This window comes from Colobus angolensis, unplaced genomic scaffold, assembly GCF_000951035.1.
Source record: "Colobus angolensis palliatus isolate OR3802 unplaced genomic scaffold, Cang.pa_1.0 Scaffold14, whole genome shotgun sequence".
NCBI classification, from domain to species: domain Eukaryota; kingdom Metazoa; phylum Chordata; class Mammalia; order Primates; family Cercopithecidae; genus Colobus; species Colobus angolensis.
Window position 1 is genome coordinate 1,407,949 of NW_012114488.1, and position 22,204 is coordinate 1,430,152.

The 22,204-nt window shown below is 39.7% G+C and overlaps 1 protein-coding gene across 2 annotated transcripts in view; it reads right to left on the minus strand.

Moving 5' to 3' along the window:
• Positions 1-22,204, minus strand: part of SLC7A2 (solute carrier family 7 (cationic amino acid transporter, y+ system), member 2) — a 38,773-nt gene that overhangs the window by 12,573 nt on the left and 3,996 nt on the right. The window contains exons 1-7 of one of the 2 annotated variants that reach the window (XM_011934878.1): positions 19,830-20,659; positions 15,073-15,470; positions 14,194-14,349; positions 9,823-9,988; positions 8,240-8,373; positions 6,667-6,889; positions 3,630-3,769 (exon numbers count right to left, since the gene is read on the minus strand). In XM_011934878.1, the coding sequence (XP_011790268.1) occupies positions 3,630-3,769; positions 6,667-6,889; positions 8,240-8,373; positions 9,823-9,988; positions 14,194-14,349; positions 15,073-15,448 (1,195 nt within the window). In that variant the 5' untranslated portion in view covers positions 15,449-15,470; positions 19,830-20,659. Of the gene's footprint in view, positions 1-3,629; positions 3,770-6,666; positions 6,890-8,239; positions 8,374-9,822; positions 9,989-14,193; positions 14,350-15,072; positions 15,471-19,829; positions 20,660-22,204 lie in introns of those variants that run through there. The other variant, XM_011934880.1, reaches the window with a different exon arrangement.

Below are 22,204 nucleotides of genomic sequence, written 5' to 3' on the forward strand. Positions count from 1 at the left end.
GAAGTCTCACCCTGTCACTCAGGCTGGAGTACAGTGGCCTGATCTCAGCTCACTGCAACCTCCACCTCCCTGGTCCAAGTGATTCTCCTGCCTCAGCCTCCTGAGTAGCTGGGACTACAGGTGCCCGCCACCACACCCGGCTAATTTTTTTTTTTTTTTTTTTTTTGAGACAGGGTCTCACTTTGTCACCCCGGCTGGAGTGCAGTGGTATGATGTCGGCTTACTGCAATCTCCACCTCCCTGGTCCAAGTGATTCTCATATCTCAGCCTCCTGACTAGCTGGGACTACAGGTGTGCGCCACCACACCTGGATAATTTTCGTATTTTTCGTAGAGGTACGGTTTCACCATGTTGGTCAGGCTGGTCTCGAACTGGCCTCAAGTGATCCACTGGCCTCAGTCTCCCAAGATGCTGGGATTACAGGTGTGACAGTGACCCACCTGACTGAAATTTATTTTAGTAATAGTGATAAAATAAAATAATTTTCAATTAAATTATGTTTCTGAAACAGGCTAAATTCTACTACGATTAGAGCCATGCATTCCAGGTAGACTTACTAGATCTGAGCGATCAATTTCTGGGCCTGCATACCAAATCTCAAAATATTAAGAGGCAAAACATACTGTACACAGTTAAATAGTTTAACTTCCACTAAGCAACTGTTTTCTCCACTGAAACATCAAGATACTGACAATATTAACTTGAATTTAGCACACAGTTTTCCCTGTTAGAGTAAGTAGATAACAACACACTCCGTTTATATGATGTTTCAGATCCCTCTCCAAGATTTAAATCTCTGTGATCTCATTTTACCTTCGAGTCAATGATCCTATGGGGGGGGAAATAATTTAGGTTTAGGCATATAAAATGGCTGGATGTGACAATTTTTGACCCCAAACTCAGCAACTGTGAGTGGTTTTTCTAACAGGATTATCCCCATCTTAGAGACAGGCTAACTTAGCAAGGCCACGACTACCCGTCAGGGCAGAGTTTCCCTCATTCAACAGCACCATGTTCCTTCTACAAGATCACATTGTTTCTTTTAACACACTGCATGCCTCACTTTGAAAATTCTTTGCTGGGCACAGAAGTTCACACCTGTAATCCCTGCACTTTGGGAGGCCGGGCCAGGCAGATCACTTGAGGTCAGGAAGTTGAGACCAGCCTGGCCAACATGGTGACACCCATCTCTACTAAAAAAAATATCAGCTGGGTGTGGTGGCACGTGACTATAATCAGAGCTACTCAGGAGGCTGAGGCAGGAGAACTGCCTGAACCCGGGAGGCGGAGGTTGCAGTGAGCCAAGATTGTGCCACTCAACTCCAGCCTGGGTGACAGAGTGAGACTATGTCTCAAAAAAAAAAAAAACCAAAAAAAAAAAAGGAGGAAAATTCTTCATTGCTCATATACTTATACATCAGATTATTACAATTTCGGTATATTTAAAAATCACAGAGAGCCAAATAAGGTAGCCAAGAGAGAAGAAAATGATAAATTGTCCACACAAGCTCACTAATCCAAGTTAAAAATAAGCAAAGTAAGGTATGGGAGTATAAAATAACAAAAATATTTTAGAGCATTTTATAAAGTAGTCTATTATAATTATCTTCTTGTAATTATTAATTTTAATATCTTAACATGCCACCAAATTCAATTCTTCCTGAATGGAGAAGGATAAACTTTTAAAAATTCTGGATCATTACTGGGCAACTATTTTACTGGAAAGAGAAAATTTTTTATAAGTTAAATAAAATGTATGACTGTCAAAAAATATTTACAAACTATGTTTAACATGTGTTGTTTAAAAATAAAATAGGCTTCACATCGTCTAGGGCAAACCTTCATTTTAGGGGGGCAGAAATCTAGGCCTGAGAAAATAAGTGGCTTGACCGTCTAACATATGTTTAAGAAAGGGCCAGATTCGCCGGGCGCAGTGGCTCACGCCTGTAATCCCAGCTCTTTGGGAGGCCGAGGCGGGCGGATCACGAGGTCAGGAGATCGAGACCATCCTGGCGAACACAGTGAAACCCCGTCTCTACTAAAAATCCAAAAAAATTAGCCAGGCATGGTGGCAGGTGCCTGTAGTCCCAGCTTCTCGGGAGGCTGAGGCAGGAGAATGGTGTGAACCCGGGAGGTGGAGTTTGCAGTGAGCCGAGATCACGCCACTGCACCCCAACCTGGGCGACAGAGTGAGACTTCGTCTCAAAAAAAAAAAAAAAAAAAAAAGAAAGGGCCAGATATATAAGAAAATGTTTACAAAGTGAAAGTGTTTAAACAAATACATTCTGATCCTGAAAAAAAAAATCCATTTTACACAGAATGAAGCAACAGCTTTTTCTAACCTAAATTCCCAATAATTCAGAGCCTCAACAAAATTGTCACTTTGGTTTGAATTTCTAGTGCCAAGATTGTTCGTTATTTTACGTATAAAGTTTGCTAAAGTCTTTCTTTTGCTTCCTGTAACAGTACCTTTAAGGTCATTGGATCTAGAATCTCACTGAAATTTTCTGCATGAGATAAGAATCTGGCCAAAGGTATTTTACATGGATATTAAGATGTGCCAAAAGACGAGTAATCTGGATTTTCTGAACATAATTTAAGTACCAAAACTGTTGAAAGGGAAAATAGATTCCTGATGGAGTTGGAGAGGATATATACATTCGTAACTGTTAGATGGCTACGATGGCCCTGGGAGCAAGGATGCTCACCATACTGAGGACAGTGATCACAACGCCCAAGTATAAATTATCTTGGACATTTCTTATTAATAACAGGTAAAGCTTAGCATTTACAAAATCCTATGGTCCTTTAGCAATATTCAACGTATATCCTAGACCAAACAATCATTATTTTAAAATTAATATTTCAAAAATTAAGCAAGAATTCCTTAATCGAAACTTTATGTATCAATGATATAATTTTGTGTGCTAGTTCATCAGAAAAGCAATTCATGATATTTAGTGGAGAGCCATTATAACCCTTTGTACATTTGTTAGAGGCCAAAATATTAAAATAACAAAATAGTCAAAAAAAAAAACCCCAAAGGGTCAATTAAGAATGAACTTCAGTATACCACCGCCACCGCAATTTTCAGTGTTAATCCCAATGCCTGTACATTAATTTACCAGTGATTTTGGTTTTTTTTTAACTTACATGCACAGCATGCAGACCCTCTTTCTAAGTCCATGCATGCGAATTAAACGTTCCAGTCCAATGCTCAAGAAGCCTAAGTCTGTAAAGCTTACCAGAAATGACCCCTGCAGTCAATGTGGCAGCAACTGGTGACTGCCTCTTACTCACTCTGGCAAGAAATCTAAACAGTAAGCCATCCCGGGCCATGGCAAACAGAATTCGGGGTAAAGGGAACATAGAGCCCAGAAGACTAGAACAGAAAAATTCAAAATTCACACATGAGTTATTTTAAGGATTATTCTAGACAGGTATGCACAGGTAAAGACTGGACACACGAAAATGCAGAACCAAAAAATTCAAACTAGGAAACATTCACAAAAAACGTGACTGAACTTCTTGGAAATCAAAACAGAAAACCACCTAGCTTTGTATTTTTAACGCAGAGTCCTTGATGAAAAAGATCCCCCGTTTCTTAAGGAAAGTCAACTCTCTCTCACCTGCCACCGCACCCGATGATAAAGTAGCAATTATTGGTGTCTTCGTTTTGGAATTGATTTGAGCTAGACATTTGAAAAGCAACCCATCCTCCGCCATAGCATAGATTACACGAGGCATTGGGAAAATGGATCCAAGAAGACTGAATAAAAAGCAAACACATGCAGTATGGCAAACATTCATGCAAGATTACATCGCCGAACGGAAATAAAATAATTGCATAATATTCAGCATGACAGTGGTAATTATGAAGTCATATTATTTATATTAATAATTATGTCACATTGTTTTTAAATGCACTATGATAGGGCATTTAAAAAATTTGCTAATATTTACCGTTGTGCTATTCATTATTCTGTTACAGATAAGTAGTACCCAGCAAAATTACCAGACTAAAAACAACATTGCAAGTAATTTGTACGTACCCACAATTATTACCAAATTAAAACTAAGTAATTAAGACTTAACCAAACCAGTATTAAGACATTTTTAGCAGCAACAACTTAGAAAATAAAATTATTAATTTGATATGTAATTAAAGAAAAGACTAAGTAATTTTATTTCATAAGCAATAGTTGCAACCTTTATTCAATAATGATGTATTTTTTGCATTTATTGTACCAGTATTTTTTCTCATACACCCTGATATTGGATCAAGTTAGTAATAATCCCCAGCATCATAAAATAATCAAGGTAGAAAAAGGCAAAGAAGATCAATTTACGTAAATGTAGTATACAGAGGGGACCACGATGAAAAGTTAGCAACTGAAGTTTAGTAAGACAGTTTTGGCTTGAGATGTTCGGAATTACTTTTGTTTACTAGCTGCACCATTTCACACATTACTTAGTTGTGAAAAATAACCATGTAAGAGAAAACAAAAAAAGTATTTTATTTAAAAATCCTTCTTATTTATTTATTTTATTTGCAACAGGGTCTCACTCTGTCACCCAGGCTGGAATGCAGTAGTACGGTCATAGCTAGCTCACTGGGCCCTCAAACTCCTGGGCTCAAGTGATCCTCCCACCTCATTCTCTCAAGTAACTGTGACTGGGACTAGAGGCACATGCCACCATGCTCAGCCAATTTATTGAAGTTTCTGAGGAGACCGAGCCTTGCTATGTTGCCCAGGCTGGTCCTGAACTCTTTGCCTTAAGTGATCCTCCTGCCTCGGTGTCCCAAAGTACTGGGACTACAAGAGTGAACCACTATGCCTGGCCCTTCTTTATCTTTTTTTTTTTTTTTTTTTGAGACGGAGTCCGCTCTGTTGCTCAGGCTCACTGCAACCTCTGCCTCCCGGGTTTACGCCATTCTCCTGCCTCAGCCTCCCGAGTAGCTGGGACTACAGGCGCCCGCCAACACGCCTGGCTAATTTTTTGTATTTTAGTAGAGACGGGGTTTCACCATGTTAGCCAGGATGGTCTCGATCTCCTGACCTTGTGATCCGCCCGTCTCGGCCTCCCAAAGTGCTGGGATTACAGGCTTGATCCACCGCCCCCGGCCTTCTTTATCTTTAATAAGGCTCTGTTGAGCTTGGTCATAGATGAATCTTTGCCCATCCCTTCTAAGGCCATGGGGGCATGGTATCTTCAGAGTTCAGACTTTTGAAATTACTTGAAGCTACTCAAAATAAACCTCATGGTTTATTGAGTATGGCCATGGTGTGGTGGCTCATGCCTGTAACCCCAACACTTTGGGAGGCTGAGGTGGGAGGATCACTTGAGCCCAGGAGTTCAAGACCAGCCTGGGGAACTTAACGAGACCTCGTCTCTATAAAAAATAAAAAATTAACCAGGTGTGGTGTTACGTGCCTGTATCCTAGCTACTCAGGAGGCTGAGCTGGGGAGATCACTTGAACCCAGGAGTTTGAACCTCAGTGAACTATGATCATGCTCTGCACTTCAGCCTGCTTGACAGAGCGAGACCCTGTCTCAAATAAATAAATAAACCTCAACACTAGCAGATGGCTGAGAAACCAAGGGTGTCTAATTGCTACTTAATATTGTCTTAATGGTATGTAATTAAAGAAAAGACTATTTGTAGGAAGTTCAAATTTCAATTTAAAATTTTACATGAAATTTCCTCTATTCTTGAAGGTACTTTCTTATTACATAGAAAATAAAAGGGAGTTTGAATGGGGAAAAATAAAGCTAGGTTGGTGAATTACACTAAAAGTAAATTTTCTACTTTCAAACTTCTAGAACCTTATTTTCAGTTAAAACATTACTAATCTGGTAAAAAAGATTAATTTTCTCTTTGCAAGACTCTTCTACCGTATGGCATGATAAAAAACGAGAATGAAATATCTTACTCATAATCATAGGTTAATTGAAATGAGGGTAGCTCAGGAAACCTGGGAAATGAGTTCTAAAATATTCAAACAAGCAGCTACTGAGAATCTGAAAACTTGAGATTCAATGACCCTTTTCTCTTCACATATTTATATGAATTGCCACCATTTATTTAAGAATGATAATTTCTATTTCTAGACCAACTGCACTCTGATTGGTGCTAAGAAGAAAAAGTCTCCATGTTTCACAATAAAAAGCACATTATATTTTTAAAAGACAGAGCATAAGTGTTCACTCACATAGGCTCAGTATTACTCTAACAGAGTGTAGCAAATGCAAAGTCTGTACATACATTCTCAGATGTCTGAAGAACTACAAGTATCACCAAAGCCAATGCAGAAACATTTTAGGACAAGAATCCTGAAGTTTCATAATGCCTATATACATGACTATGTGCCACAGATATATTTGTGTGTGTGTGCGTGTGTGTGTGTGTATCAATGCCACATATATTTCTACTGAAGCCTGGACCATCACTATCTTCAAAAACTGACTCTGAACTAACAGCAGGGGAGTTTATCCTTTAAGATTTTTATATGGAAATTCTGAGCAAGCTAATCATTAAATACAAAGTTGCACAATATTTTGTTTCTATTAGGATACTTTTTAAATAGACAAAAGCAAATTTTTAGACACTGACTACTTTGTAGAATCCCAAACAGCCCCTGCCCCAAAGGCCACGCAATGTACCTTGTTGACAAGGCGCAGAGAGAACCAGCTGCGACAACATATTTGGCAGGACCCCATCCCACATATTCAAATGCTACAGGAAGGGGGCTTTTTTCATCGAGGAGGTAGTAAGGCATCATAAGTGTTAAAGCTGCAGAGACCCCAAAATAGGCCATAAAGCAAACAAGCAAAGACGTCACAATTCCAATGGGAATAGCTTTCTGGGGATTCCGAACTTCTTCACCTAAGGAAATATAAACAAAAGATGTGTATGCTTAATAAAACATCAATAGGTAAAGAAATTAAATTGTGCAAAATTCTTCCTTTTCTCCAGGGTAATTCTTCTCTGCTTTTGTCCCTTTTCTTATCTTGGTCTGTATTTATTTTATTTTACTTTATTTTATTTTTTTGAGACAGAGTCTTGCTCTGTTGCCCAAGTTGGAGTGCAGTGGTGTGATCTTGGCTCACTGCAACCTCCGCTTCCCAGGTTCAAGCAAATCTCTTGCTTCAGCCTCCTGAGTAGCTGGGACCACAGGTGTACGCCACCACACCTGGCTAATTTTTGTATTTTAGGAGAGATGGTTTGCACCATGTTGGCCAATCTAGTCTCTAATTCCCAGCCTCAAGTAATTCCTGGCCTCAAGTGATCCACCCTCCTCAACGTCACACAGTATTGGGATTACAGGCGTGAGCCACCGTGCCTGGCCGATCCATCTGTTTTACATGAAATTTCCTCTATTCTTGAAGGTACTTTCTTATTACATAAAAAAACCAATTCCCAGAGGGAGAAGAGGAAAAGTCATTCCAGTCAGTTTCCTATCTCCAGGAAAGAAAAAAACCAACCAATCAACCAAAACCCATAACATATCAGCACTGTTAAGTGTTTAGAGACAGAATAGCAGTCTTAATCCGTTTGGAAAATGATTCATCTACAGAGATTAAATGACTGCTGTGCCATTCCGTAGGCCCTTAAGTATGAAGGCTTCAGATGAAGTTATTTCATCTATTTGTATGAAGTTGTAATTTCAATTTAAAAAACAGCATACTTTGTACACTGATGAGATTGAATACTCAAAACGTGGTCAATTGTATGGCCATACCAAGACATAAAAATAGAGGAGGCATTTAGAGAGTGACTTTGGCATGATGATGATGTTGTATAAGATACCACAGAAAGAACAGGCACAATATTTTTTCTCCCACTAACAAACAGACCATTTAAGAACATGATCATCACGTATGGCCCATGTGATAGCACTTCTGGACAGAAGGTTAGGGACGGTAATAATGACTAACATTTATAAAGTAATCAACAGCTTGCAAAGTATTTTTCATATGCATTATTTTAGGGAATCTTCCTACTATCTGAGCAATAGGAATTGCTCTCCCAAACTTACCAACTGGAAACCAAGGGCAGAGAGTTGCATTCTTTCTTTTTATCATCAGCAGCACGTGTCACAGCTGGGTCTGGAACTAGTGCCCTTCTTATCCCAAACCCATCTCTCTTTCCTGGACCCTCTGCTGCCACACACGGGTACTCGTGCATGACAAGGAACACCCATTCTTCTACACTGAGCCAAGACACTGCTCTTACCAGTTGTTGCAATGCAGTCAAATCCCACAAAGGCATAAAAGCAAGTTGCAGCACCAGCCAACGTTCCCGTAAAGCCATAAGGCATAAAGCCACCAGCCCCATAGATACTTGTTCCGTTTTCAGAAGGTGGTTCTCTAAGAAAGAGAACAAACACAGTGGAAAGTCACTTTGACAGAAAACTCTCCTTCTGGTAACTTGTCTCAGACTATATCCTTGGAAGGTGGTTGTGTTTATCAGCTCTTTGAAGCTGATATACATAAAACTAAAACCTTACTCTCTTCACCCTGTGCTACAGAATGTGGTGGTGCCCCTAACAATGGTACCTAACAATGACCTTCCTGTGTCACTGACACCCAATTACAGGTTGACTGACAGCATATGTAGAAGCCCCAGACCAGCTCCAGCTGAACCCACAGCCAGGGAGGATTTTGGGAGCAGAGACTCCACATATGAGCCATGCTCTGGGACGACAAAGACCAGAAACCTCCTTTTCTCATGGATGCTTATTCTTAGGAGAATCCATTCTTCAACTCATAAAGCATCGAGTAAGGCAGAGTACATGTCTCTAACATTCCCTAAGAAGACATTTAAAAACATAAAACATCCTTGTCTTGATTGATAATAATGAAACTGAATATTTTATTATATGTTAAAAACTATGTAAGTTTATAGGATACCAATTTTTTCCCTTATTGGAAAGACTAAACAACATATGTCAAGAAAAACATACAGGTGTATCTCATTCCATGCAATAGGTATTTGTGTAATCTTATGTCTGCTTGTGCAACTAAAAACATTCTCCAAAAAACAAGGTCTGAAGATTACTAAAGCATTAAAAGAATACAATAAAACTGAATGGTAGTCCTGAAGGAAGAACTAAAGGATGCAGGAGTCAAAAATACTCGTCGTTATTTAGCAGTGGCAAACTGCTGGGGGGAAAGATCAAGTTTTCCCAATGGTTAGGATCTTCCCTTGCTCTTCCCCTAAACCCAGAGCAGAGCTTGAGGCGGGGAACCAGCAGGTGCATGGGTTCACACAGTTGCTACACAGGGAGCACACCTATACTTTTAAGTTTGAAAGGAGTTTGGGAAGAGGGGTCTAGGAATGGAACAGCCTCTCAGAAGGGTCTCAGAAGCAAGACATTTGAGAACCATTGCTCTAGAAGAAAACTCACATATGCCCTCTGGTATGGTTTGGCTATGTCCCCATCCAATCTCATCTTGGATTGTGGCTCCCACAGTTCCCATGTGTTGTGGGAGGTGGCTGAATCATGGGGGGCGGGTCTTTGCTGTTCTCATGATGGTAAATGGGTCTCACAAGATCTGATGGTTTTATAAGGGAAAGTTTCCCCGCACAAGTTCTCGCCTCTTGTCTGCTGCCAGTTAAGACATGCCTTTCACCTTCTGCCACGATTGTGAGGCCTCCCTAGCCATGTGGAATTGTGAGTCCATTAAACCTCTTTTTCCTTATAAATTACCCAGTCTTGGGTATATCTTTATTACCAGAGTAAAAACGACCTAATATACCCACTGAAAATATTTTCTTAAACAAGAAGGAGAAAAAAAACATCTCAAATATTTTACCTGGCACTTGCTGATATATTTTTGAGAAACTCTTCACTAATCTTCCAGTTTGCCACATTTCCTTTCACAAATCCAGCAACCATCACAAACAGAAGGACCAGAATATTAACAGCTGTGAAGACTTTATTTACCCAAGCAGACTCTTTTACTCCAAAAGACAGAAGACCTATGGAAGAAGAAAGGGCATTGCCATGTTTATTTATCTTCAGGAAAGGCAATGGCATTTTGAGGCAAATACAGGGCTTTAAGATATTCTTTCACCAGGATTCATATCTTTAATTTCCATCTATCCACTTCTACTGCTAGTTCTGAAAGGTCTTCTGAATACAACCAACTCAATTTTGGAGGCGGGTCGTGCTTATAGAAGACACCACACTTTCTAAGAAACATAACTCTAGTAACTTTGGCCATCTTTGCCAATGATAGGTAAAGTAACATCTAATTTCAAGGTAAATGGTTGCAAACTATTTTTTCTTTTTTTGAGACAAGAGTCTCGCTCTGTTTCCCTGGTTGAAGTGCAGTGGTATTATCTCGGCTCACTGCAACCTCTGCCACCTGTGCTCAAACAAGTCTCTCACCTCAGCCACCTGAGTAGCTGGGAATACAGGTGTGTGCCACCATATCCGGCTAATTTTTGTATTTTCTGTAGGGTTGCGGCTTTGCCATGTTGGCCAGGCTAGTCTCGAACTCCAGACCTCAAGTGATCCGCCTGTCTCAGCCTCCCAAAATGCTGGGATTATAGGCACTTAAGCCACAAGAACCGGCCCAGTTGTGAACTTTTAAAAAGTAAACACTAAAACATTTATCTGTCATGCACACAAAATACATAAACAAAGATAATTCTTCAATTGTGCCAAAAAAGTACTTTGTTAAACCTATTCTCATTTTAATAGCTTTATATTCTATTAAAGCTATAGAATATAGAATAATGGGTGACAAGGAACACCCATTCTTCTACACTATTCTACACTATTTAGATCAATTTCCTATTCAAGTACTTTGAAGACACAGAAAAAAAACAAAGAATATCAACCATGCTTTTCCCTCCCAAGTTTTGTACATACACACAAACACACACATACACACACACACTCTTTTGTGCCAGTAAATATATAATCTCATTTTTAACAGCTGCATCATCTTAGACTATATTGAGGTACTGCACTTTTAATTCATCCCTTATTTATAGACAATTAGATCACTCTTCGTTTGTTACAATTATAAATAGCACTGACATAATTGTTTTATAACTATCTTTCTACACTTTCCATTGACTTCTTTACAATAATTTTCTGCAAGGTAATACGGCATCAAAGGTCTGTACTGTTGGTTCCTATTATCAAAATATTCTCTGGAAAGTTTGGCTCAATTTAAAGTGTCCATTTTTTCTATGAGGGTATTCTATTCATATTGGTCGATGTGGTTTGGCTGTGTCCCCACCCAAATCTCATCTTGAATTGTAACTCCCATAATCCCCATGTGTCAAGGGAGGGACCCAGTGGGAGGTAACTGAATCATGGGGGCGGTTCCCTGGGCTGTTCTCGTGATAGTGAATACACCTCACGAGATCTGATGGTTTTAGAAAGGGCAGTTCCCCTGCACATGCTCTCTTGCCTGACACCATGTAAGACGTTCTTCCGCTACTCTGTCACCTTCCACCATGATTGTGAGGCCTCCCCAACCATGTGGAACTGTGAGTCCATTAAACCTCTTTTTCTTCATAAATTACCAAGTCTTGGATACTTCTTCATAGCAGTATGAAAATGGACTAATACACTGATTTATAAAATTTATTTATATATTAATGCCATAAGCTCTCTGCCTGTCATGTACAACACATATTTTTCCCAGTTTGTTTTTGCCTTTAATCTTACTGTTGATTATATGCATGTAGAAAAGTTAGTAGAATAAAAAATAAATTTTCCCTTTTTAGTTTCTACCTTGAAAAAAAATCTCTTAAACATTAACCCAAAACATCTACTTTGTTTCCTTCCAGCATTTTTCTAATTATATTTATCATATGTATATCTTTAACCCATCTGGTATCAAAGATTTGAATTATGGACCTAAGAAACTTTATCTTTTACTATTGAGCAAATGATCGCTGTGAAAAGACGATGTCACAGATTTACTTGTTTCTTCCCCATATATATACCACCCAGCAACAAATAAGCAAATTTTTCTAAGCAGAGGTGACAGAACTTGAATTTTGTTCTTCTACCTGTGTAATTCCTAGAATCATATATTAACCATATAAAGGAAAGCTGTATGGCCAGTACAGTTCCCAAATCTGTAACTGTAAGCTAGGTTAGGAACCGCTACTATATACCTCAGAGAATAACAAAGCCACCTTTATAGTTCACGTAAGTTTCCCAACAGCGCATGTGCACTATCTACTCTGAGGTCTCATCTCCCATTGGCAGATTAGACATCAATGAATATCTCATCTAAACGGAGCCTACACTTCCTGTGTATCTTTAGTAAAACAACTGCTTCATGTCACAAGACATCGGGTGTTACAATATGAATAGGGATTTCCAATAGGGGGTTTTGATCTTCAAAGATTCTAAGGACAGAGTTTAAAACATAAGCTTCACCTATAATTAAAGGAAAGATATGACGGTGAATGAACACGGGACAAATGAGCCAAGGCCTGAGTCTTGCCGTGGAATTAAACTATGTGCTGACTGTGTCATAGCTACATGCTTTTCATCATTTAGAGATTAAAGTGGAATATTTTAAGTTCATTAAAATGATCAAATATGATGTAAATAAAATAAAATATGATGTAAATAAATAAAATACAATATAAATACTTTCACACTAGACCGGTTTCTATTTCTAAGCTAGACTGCTTAGAAACCAAAACAAAAATCAATCTTTGTTGAAAAACAAATGATGCAATTTCTCTTGACATTAGAATCAAAATGCAAAACATTTTAGACCTATATACGTTGTTCATGTTCTTATCCCTATCCCTATATAAAACATTTCATTAATGACTCACTTAAAGGGTAAAGCTGTTTTCAAAATTATATAATTTTCTAGTAAACGTTTCAAAAGAGAAAGATATTTCTGTCTCACTCTTCTAACAAGGGAGAAAACAGAGATAAGGTCGGACAAGAAAGCATGAGGCAGATTGCTCAGGGTAAAGCAAGTAAGAAGGAGGAACAGACATGGTTTTTACTCTTAGTGTAATCCTTGATAGGTATAAGCAGGATTGCAGGTAAGAATGAGACTCAAAATAGAAAATGTGGCCAGGCGTGGTGGCTCACGCCCGTAATCCCAGCACTTTGGGAGGCTGAGGCGAGGGGATCACTTGAGGTCAGGAGTTTGAGACCACCCTGGCCAACATGGTGAAACCCTGTCTCTACTAAAAATACAAAAATTAGCCAGGCGTGGTGGCTCACGCCCGTAATCCCAGCACTTTGGGAGGCTGAGGCGAGGGGATCACTTGAGCCCAAGAGTTCTAGACCAGCCTTGGCAACATGGCAAAAAACCCATCTCTACAAAAACCACAAAAACTTAGCCAGATGTGGTGGCATACGCCCGTAATTGCAGCTAAAATGTTCAAATAGTTAAAACAAATATAAGGAGACAGAGTAGGGATTAACTATGCCTATGAAATAAAATTGACCACCACGTGAGTGCTTACTAGGAACCGAATGAGAAGGCTATAGGAGGCAGACACTGATGCCTCATCTTATATATGAGCAAACTGAGTGAGGGAAAGATTATATAAATTGTTCTATGTTCTAAAGGGAGTGAGTGGCACAGCAGGATTGAAATCTGGTTATTCGAATTCCTGTGCCTCTTAAAACCACTATGCTACCATACTGACAAAAACTGAAAAATCCTAGTATAGTACTAAGTATGTTTGTCTATATAACGTCAACATTACAAAATGACAGGTGATTTGAACTTGCTTCCTTTACAACCAAAGGCCTACGTTATATAGATGAAAGCATGTCAGAAAAACAGAATTTGTTCTAGAAATTGCAAATATCCCTAGTTGTATCTAGTAAGATGAAACAATGCCAAGAAAGTATACATTCTTCCTTACTGAAACCACCGCTATTCCTGCAAACCTGCAATTAATTATTAAAAAAATCAACGTCCTCATCCTATTATTTAGTGTGTGCCAGGTGCCATTTACTCAGAAGCGCTATTTTTACCACTGCACAAAATTTAGACTTAGGTTAAAATGTGATTCCAGCTAGTAATAAACCCTACAGATGTCTAACAGTAACATAAATGCATAAATATACTGACCTTGTCTTGGGAACTCAGGCCCCAAATTCAGAAGTAACCTATTTTCCTGAGACAAATAGTGTGGCTCATCCTGGGGAGAGGCATAAGTGGTTTTCTTACCTGCTAAAAGTAATATAAGGCACACAGCAAAAAAATCAGGATATTCTGCAAGACCGGTGTAATTCATTCTGAAGTATGTCCTCAAAAACTGACCAATCTGTTTGCTAAGAAGTTCATCAAAGGTGCCACTCCAAGCTCTTGCAACACTTGACGTACCTTCCCAAAACAGAACAGAGGATACGAAGTCACTGGGGGCAAATTAACATAGCATCGTTTGCTACTCTATTACAGGATAAACATGAGTTCACAAAAGATTGAAAATTTTAATCACATATACAGTATCTGGATATTTATAATCATACAATAGTCATCAAATGTTCAAATCCATAACTGTGGAATGTGGTAACTTTATTTGCAATAAAGAATTATAACTTAAAAAGTCTGCAAGTCCACTAAGAGGCATAGTCAAAGATGAAGCAAAAATCACAGAATTGTGTGGCCGGGTGCCGTGGCTCACACCTGCAATCCCAGCACTTTGGGAGACCAAGGTGAGTGGATCACCTGAGGTCAGGAGTTCGAGACCAGCTTGGTCAACATGGTGAAACCCTGTCTTTACTAAAAATGCAAAAAATTAGCCAGGCATGGTGGCAGGTGCCTATAATCCCAGCTACTCAGGAGAATCGCTTGAACCCAGGAGGTGGAGGTTGCAGTGAGCCGAGTTCACGCCACCGCACTTCAGCCTGGGTGACAGAGTAAGACTGTCTTAAAAAAAAAAAACCCAGGAAATTCTGTAATTAGGAGGAGACATTTTAGAGATGACAAAAATGAGACACACAGACATCAAGTGATGTACCCAACACCTACAACTGAACCTAAGGGCTGTGACACAGGGCTGCGATTTCTTCCATTCCACACGTTAGACTTCTTTTAGAAACATACCTATCACATAAGATAAAATGAGATTCCAGCCAGTGATGAAGGCCCACAGCTCTCCGACAGTCACATAGGTGTACAAATATGCAGACCCCGTCTTGGGGACACGGGCCCCAAATTCAGCATAGCAGAGGCCAGCCATCACCGAAGCCAGGGCAGCAATGAGGAAGGACACCACGATGCTGGGGCCCGAGTCTGCCTTGGCCACCTCCCCAGCGAGGACGTAAACCCCAGCACCAAGGGTGCTTCCAACGCCCAGGGCAATGAGGTCCATGGTGGATAAACAGCGGCATAATTTGGTGTCTTCTAGATTGTCCAGGGTCACGATTTTTCTCCGGATCAGACATCGGGCAAAGGTCAGCGCGGCTCTGCAGGGAATCATTCTGATGTCTGATGAAGGCAACCTGAGCAGAAGGGAGGAGGTTAGAAGCTGATCTGGAATCATCATCCCTCCCTTTGGTGACCCAGCTTCCAGGTACAATTAGAGCGAGGCTGTGTGTGCGTTTCACTTGTTAGAAGACATGCAGCGACCCAGAGCAGTCAGAAGGAAGGTTTAATAACCAGAGCCTCGAATTTCCTGTAGTTCCATTTCCTGTAGATACATGTCCCTTTATAAGAGACTGCAATAAATGGCTTAGGTGGCAAGCAAAGGAAAATAGCAGCCTTGCGTGATTAAAAAGATTTGCCATTCTTCTTTGCATATTATAATTTCGTGTTTTTGTTTTTGTTTGGAGACAGGATCTCACTCTGTTGCCCAGGCTGGAGGGCAGTGGCACAATCTTGGCTCACTGCAGCCTCAACCTCCTGGGCTCAAACAGTCCTCCCACCTCAGCCTCTGGAGTAGCTCAGCCTCGGGATTCTGGGTGTGAGCCACCAAGTCCAACCTAAAAATTTTCAAAGGATATGTTGATAGAAATATATTTCAAGAGATGGCTAATTTTGCTCTCACTACAAGGAAGGGAGTGAATTGCCTCATCTTTTAGGTTCTGTCCCTCTGTACTTCAACTATCCATTTAACTCAGGTTCTTTTTTTTTTTGACAGGGTCTCACTCTGTCAGTCAGGCTGGAGTGCAGTAGCAAGATCATAGCTCACTGAAGTCTCAACTTCCTGGGCTCAATCAGTCCTCCCGCCTTAGTCTACTGAGTAGCTGGGTCCACAGGCATGTGCCACCATGCTCAGGTAACTTTTCTATTTTCTGTAGAGATGGGGTCTCACTATGTTGCCCATGCTGGTCTTGAATTCACGGGCTCATGCAATCCTACCTCCTTGGCCTCCCAAAGTGCTGGGATTACAGGCATGAACCACCATGCCTGGCCCAGATTTTTCAGGCCTTACTAAATAGCAGGAATTGTGCTGAGAATATGTGTAGAATGATGTCTTATATAGATGGGGTCTCTAGACTTACAGGACTTAGCTATCGTCTAAAAGCACGTAAAAACTTAATCATTTCATATTCTCCGGATTTATCAAGCATGTGTGAGCTTCTCTGTTTTCATTTTAAATAATGAATGTGAAGCAGATGTGAACGTTTTAGAATTTTTTAAAAATCACCTCTCAAAGTTTGCTGAAATCTAAAACTGTCATTCAACCATGCTTTAAGTATGAATTTGTACTAAAATACACAAGCTTATTATATTTCAGATTTCTAAATAAATAAATCCAAAGTCCATGCCAAATATTATTCTACGTTCTTTTAAAAATGGAATGAATAAAGTAGACAAAAAGTCACACTCTCCACCTCCTGCAAGCCTAAACAATCTAACACTGAAAAAACATCAGGTTACAAAACAAGGTAAGAATATTAGTTAAGAAAAAATACATAGGCATATATTACACTAAAAAGGCTTAAAGCAAAACATACCAAAATATTAACAGTAATTATATGTAGAAGATGGGTTCGTCTCTGTATTTCATACATTATATTGCTAATACCTATTTCTAATTTGTCTGCAATGAATATGTACAACTTATATGCAAAAGAAATACTAAAAATGAAAGAGCTGTACATGCGATTGTCTACCAAAACATGTAACTTAGCAGATTAGGAAATAACTGAGGAACATTATCCACACGTCAATATAAATATAAATACAAGCTTCCAATAGTGAAAGCAGGTAAGTCAAAGAATATGAAGAAAAGCCTAAGGAGAAATAAAAAAATAGGTGACACATTCCTCGATAAAAACAAACTTTTACACACCTTCATTATCTTCTGTGCCACTCGACAGAGTGCCAAAGCGTGACACTTCACAAACGCTTGTGGGAAAATCTGCAAATATGTGGACATCTCCAATTTTACCAATAGGCAGGTTTTCAAAGTCAAAACCTATCAATGCTTCCATAAATCAAACGTATATCAATTTCTACCACTGGCTAACCCTTAAATAGCCTGTTCTCATATAGCTAGAAGGTAAGTGTTCTGCTTAAAAAGAACTGAGAAGTAAAAAGTGGAAGTTACATAAGGGCCAACGGAGGGGGTCAGGAGGGATGGGAAAGGTAGTTACTAAATGCTGAGCTTCTGTAATATTTAAGCATTTTTATACAGAGACGCACAAAGAGCAAGGATTAGGGACCACGGCCAACTGAAAAGTGCTCAGAAACAAAGACACACTGAAGTTCATTGATGATTTAAGATCACGTGAAAATGGGACATGTCATATACAACTTTGGGAACACAACTGATACACAAAGTGCAGCATATCCATTTGTCATTTAACCAGATAAAACATGCCTATGGTGGAGGACTTAATTAACCTTGACTTTTATGAGTAAAAGACATAAATTCTACAACTATTGCATATTTAAAGAGAAAGGATCTGGAAGGAAGCAAGGAAAACCACGGAAAGATTCGGGGGCTAACAGGATTGCGGGTCAACTTTTTTTCACATCCTTTTTTCCTGGCCCTATGATTATGATGCTATTTGTGAAATTTCTAAAGAAAAAACAGCATAAGAAGAAAAGAATCAGCAAGTCGACCTCCTTTGAAAACAAACCTCCTTTGAAAACGTTAAAACAGTAAAAGCTTTTATTATTAAGTTACCCAAAATGAATAAATGAGTGATGGTCATCTCTTCAATAGGAAATTGAATTTAATTCACTCCAGATTACACAGGAGGCAGGACTGCTTATGGAAACGCACAGCTTTAATCAGATAAGATATGATGTCTACTGATTCTTTCCTATTTTTTTTTTTCTTTTTTTGGGGGGAGGTCTGTGTAGGAAAATACTTCTTTCCCATTAAAGATGAAAAGTATTTTACGTGTAGTCAGGTTTTCCATGTTGCTCTGGAGAAAAAAGACAAAGATCCCATTTGCCAAACATTCATTTGCTTTTGAGTAATTAGAAAAGCATACGTCAGAAACTTCTCAGAACTGGCAGGTTACTCAATGCCCTCTGCAAACAATCTCAACCACGCACAGCCTGGTAAAACACGGATTGCAAAAGCCACAACACAGAACTAATTTTGTAGGACTATAACGGGATGGGAGAAAAGTAAGGAACAAACATATTGGGTCAATTTAATGAGTCATTATTAAACAAACATTTATTGAGTTCTAGCAGGTGTATCATGCAGTGCTTAGACGAAGAAAGCGAATCTCGTACTTTTGTAAAATATGCTTTTGTCAAGACACACTGATATATGAAAGTAGTGTGGCAACAAGAGAATGAGAAAAACATTTGTGTCTAATATTAGTGATATCATGTGGTATGTACATATTTTTGAAGTTTTTATAACTTATTCAACATTTAAAAAAAGATAAGCTCCCTATGTGAAATGGTTATGACCATCTTACTCTCATTTTTACAGAGGACTTTCACTGCCCAAGAAAAAACATCCCTCTCACTTCTACAACAAATACAAATGCAGGGATAAAATGCAGGGGTTTTGGAGGTGATTCCTTTACTCTGGAGGGCACAGACTTTGTTTTTCCAGGAGCAGATGATCTGCACTGTTGGAACCACTGTCAGTTACTGCTACTGTGACCAAGGGCTCATATTTAATAAGCAACCTACATGCATGTAGTAGAAGAAAAACGATGCAGATTTTGGGAAGAGGCCCGTACAAAACTCACACCCACATCCTTGGCCTTAGAATATAAGGCTCTAATCAATATCCCTATGAGGTCACAGGTGATTCTGGCAATACCAGAAATCGATATCTTTCTTCAATAAGCAATTATTTTATTAATTGCTGAGACAGCGGCGTCTCTTGAGGAAGACAAATATGTGCACATGAGCTTAGATCTGAAAACAGAATGAGCAAAGGGAGGGCTGGAAGGAACTAGCAATATGCTGTGCTGCAGAAAAGTCTCTGAATGATTTTCATGAGCCTAATGATACATGTGGATTGTTCTTAGCCCCCACCCCCATTCTGCCCCAAACTTAAGTATGACCATTTCTAGGCACCTTATTCCTTGATAAAGCCCTATTAATTCTTGCCATAAAAGCTAAATTCCTTCCTCAGCAACTTGAAATTACCTCCTTCTAAAACTTCTTCAGCCCAGGCCATCAACTTGACAGTACAGAATTTTAGGTCCTGATGACATTAACAGAGCAAACTTCCTCCCAACAACCCCCAGAAATCCTTCCAAATCTGCCAATCATAGTCACAAGTTGATCCTGGATTTTCACTGTAGTTCAAAAGTTTGATGCTGTATTGAGTCACTTAGAAATGAATCTTTCCCTTCCTCCCCTAGGTAAAGGTTGACATTTCAAACTTAATCTTCTATATCAGTATCCCAGGCCCTGACAATAAATCTTACAGGAGAAACTAGCTGTCGCAAGCCAGTGGGGTAGGTGTTCCAATAAACCCTCAGCAAATTAGTTTGTCCAAATTATAACCAATTTTTTCTTTCTTCATTCCACTTGCTAGTTTCGTGGTGAGACATCTGCTCTTTCTGTTTTGGGACTGATGGGAAAAAAAGTAATTACATCACATAGATAAGTAGGGATCTTTACTGCATTGTTTTTGCCCTAGATCTTTTTTATTTTGCAATCTCCAAACCCAACGTTTCTATGACGTTAAAGTTCCAAGATAAATTTTCAAATTATAATGTGGGTTAAATAATGCAGTAAAGGGGAAAAAGATACAGCCATAATATCATGGATTTATTGACTTTTATTCTTTTTGTTAAGTTTTGAGAGATTAATTTCTTTAAAAATTCATCAAAAGTATAACGTAGGATAAAAGACTATCACAAGTGGTAACTGTTCAGCCTTGATTAGCAAAAACAGAAACCACAAACCTTTGCATTCAACACTTAAGCCTGAATTTTTCTGGAAAAAAAAAGAACCCTCTTCCATATTCACTTCACTTTTATTGGGTCTAAAACTTATCTTTTTTCCAAAGCAAGATTTCTGAACAATTTCTTCCTCCAGAGTTTTCTCCAGAGAAGTGCATGCAAGTGTAGACAAAGGTAAAAACAAAAAACACAACTGAAGCCACTACAAAGGTACAACCACTGTAGTAATAACACGGATATTTTCTCCCCTTTTATACCAAATCAGTACTGCCAGGAAGTTAGACTAAAAACGTAGTATTTCAAATTTTCTGATATAGAATCCAGATACAGGCAAGCATTTTTCCTAAAGACATTCAACAAATAAAGGGCTGACAGAGAATTCTGGGAAGTCTATGTAAAGACAGCGGGTGCTTCCAAACATGTGACTCCATTTCACTTTAGTAAAAGCAACATTACAGCGGGAATAAGGCATATGTAGTGAGCTCAAAGAGATGCAGAAAAAAAAAAAAAAAATTAAATGAAGCATCCAACTTTTGTGTTTAGGCTTGGGGAACAGAAGCAGCAAAAATTGAAGAAGGCAAAGCCCTTGGCACCTTGGTAACTGGAGTCCCTGCCCAGTCAGCACTCTGCATTCCTGACCAGAGCTTGGTGGCAGGCTTGGGCACCAGGCAGATGCCCATGCCCATAAGGTCTTCAGCAATCTTTGGCTAGTATGTCACTCTGACTGCCAGTGGGTACAACCTGTTCCCTCTCCCCAAGCTGCTACGACCTGTCACCTTATATGTGCCATTGCAAACACGAGGAATGGCCCTTTCCATAATTTTTTACCTTACCTGGGATTCCACCACTGCCTCCTACCCTCCCCACAGCACTGTCTTCACACTCCCAAGCCACAGATCACTGGACCAGAGAGACACCTGACTCGGGGTTCAACAGTCAAAGGCTGGGAATGCTCAGTTAGATGTTCTTGAAGCTCTCAAGCACAAAATAACCGAGTTGGTCAAATGGTCCAGTGCAGGCTGAAGTCACACACTGGGGACCAGCTTGACAAGGTGCAGAAACCCACAAGCTGGCAGTAGAAGCCACACAGAGGGGGCTGGGCACAGCGGTTCATGCCTGTAATCCCAGCACTTTGGGAGGCTTGAGGAGCACCTGAGGTCAGGAGTTTGAGATCAGCCTGACCAATATGGTGAAACCCCATCTCCACTAAAAATACAAAAATTAGCCAGGCATGGTATTGCGTGCCTGTAGTCCCAGCTACTCGGGAGGCTGAGGCAGGAGAATTGCTTGAACCCGGGAGGCAGAGGTTGCAGTGAGAATCGTGTCACTGCACTCCAGCCTGGGCGACAGAGCGAGACTCCACCTGAAAATAAATGAATAAATACAATAAGCCATACCATGGTCATTCAGAGTAGGGCAGAGTTGTGAAAGGCAGCTGCCCCAGCAGGGAGGCAGGGAAAGAGGAGCCTGGGGAGCTTTTCTGTCCTCCCGGGCCTTGCTGCGCTTCTAATGCTGTGTGTGTGAGATTTCCTGACATGGTTTGGACACACCTCCTGTGCACTTCAGCTATTTAGAGTGGTCTCTGTTCCTTGAAACCAGAAGCTACTGGCGAAGGTCAAGATGGTACTGAGTGAGCCTGCTTCACCCTACTCTACTCCCACTGTCAACTCTTCCAATCTGCTACCTTTGGCTATTTCTGCTACATTTCCTGAGAATTCCTCTTCTTTCCAAAAGGAGGTTTCCATGGTAGCATAACTCAAATTTGTTCACTTTCCAATATGGTACTTAAAATGTTTAACCTGCATTAGTTCTGCCCTTTACCCACAGATGTATATACTCTCTCCTTGAAAAAAATAGCTTGACATAAGGTAGAATTTTTTTTTCTTTTTTTTTTT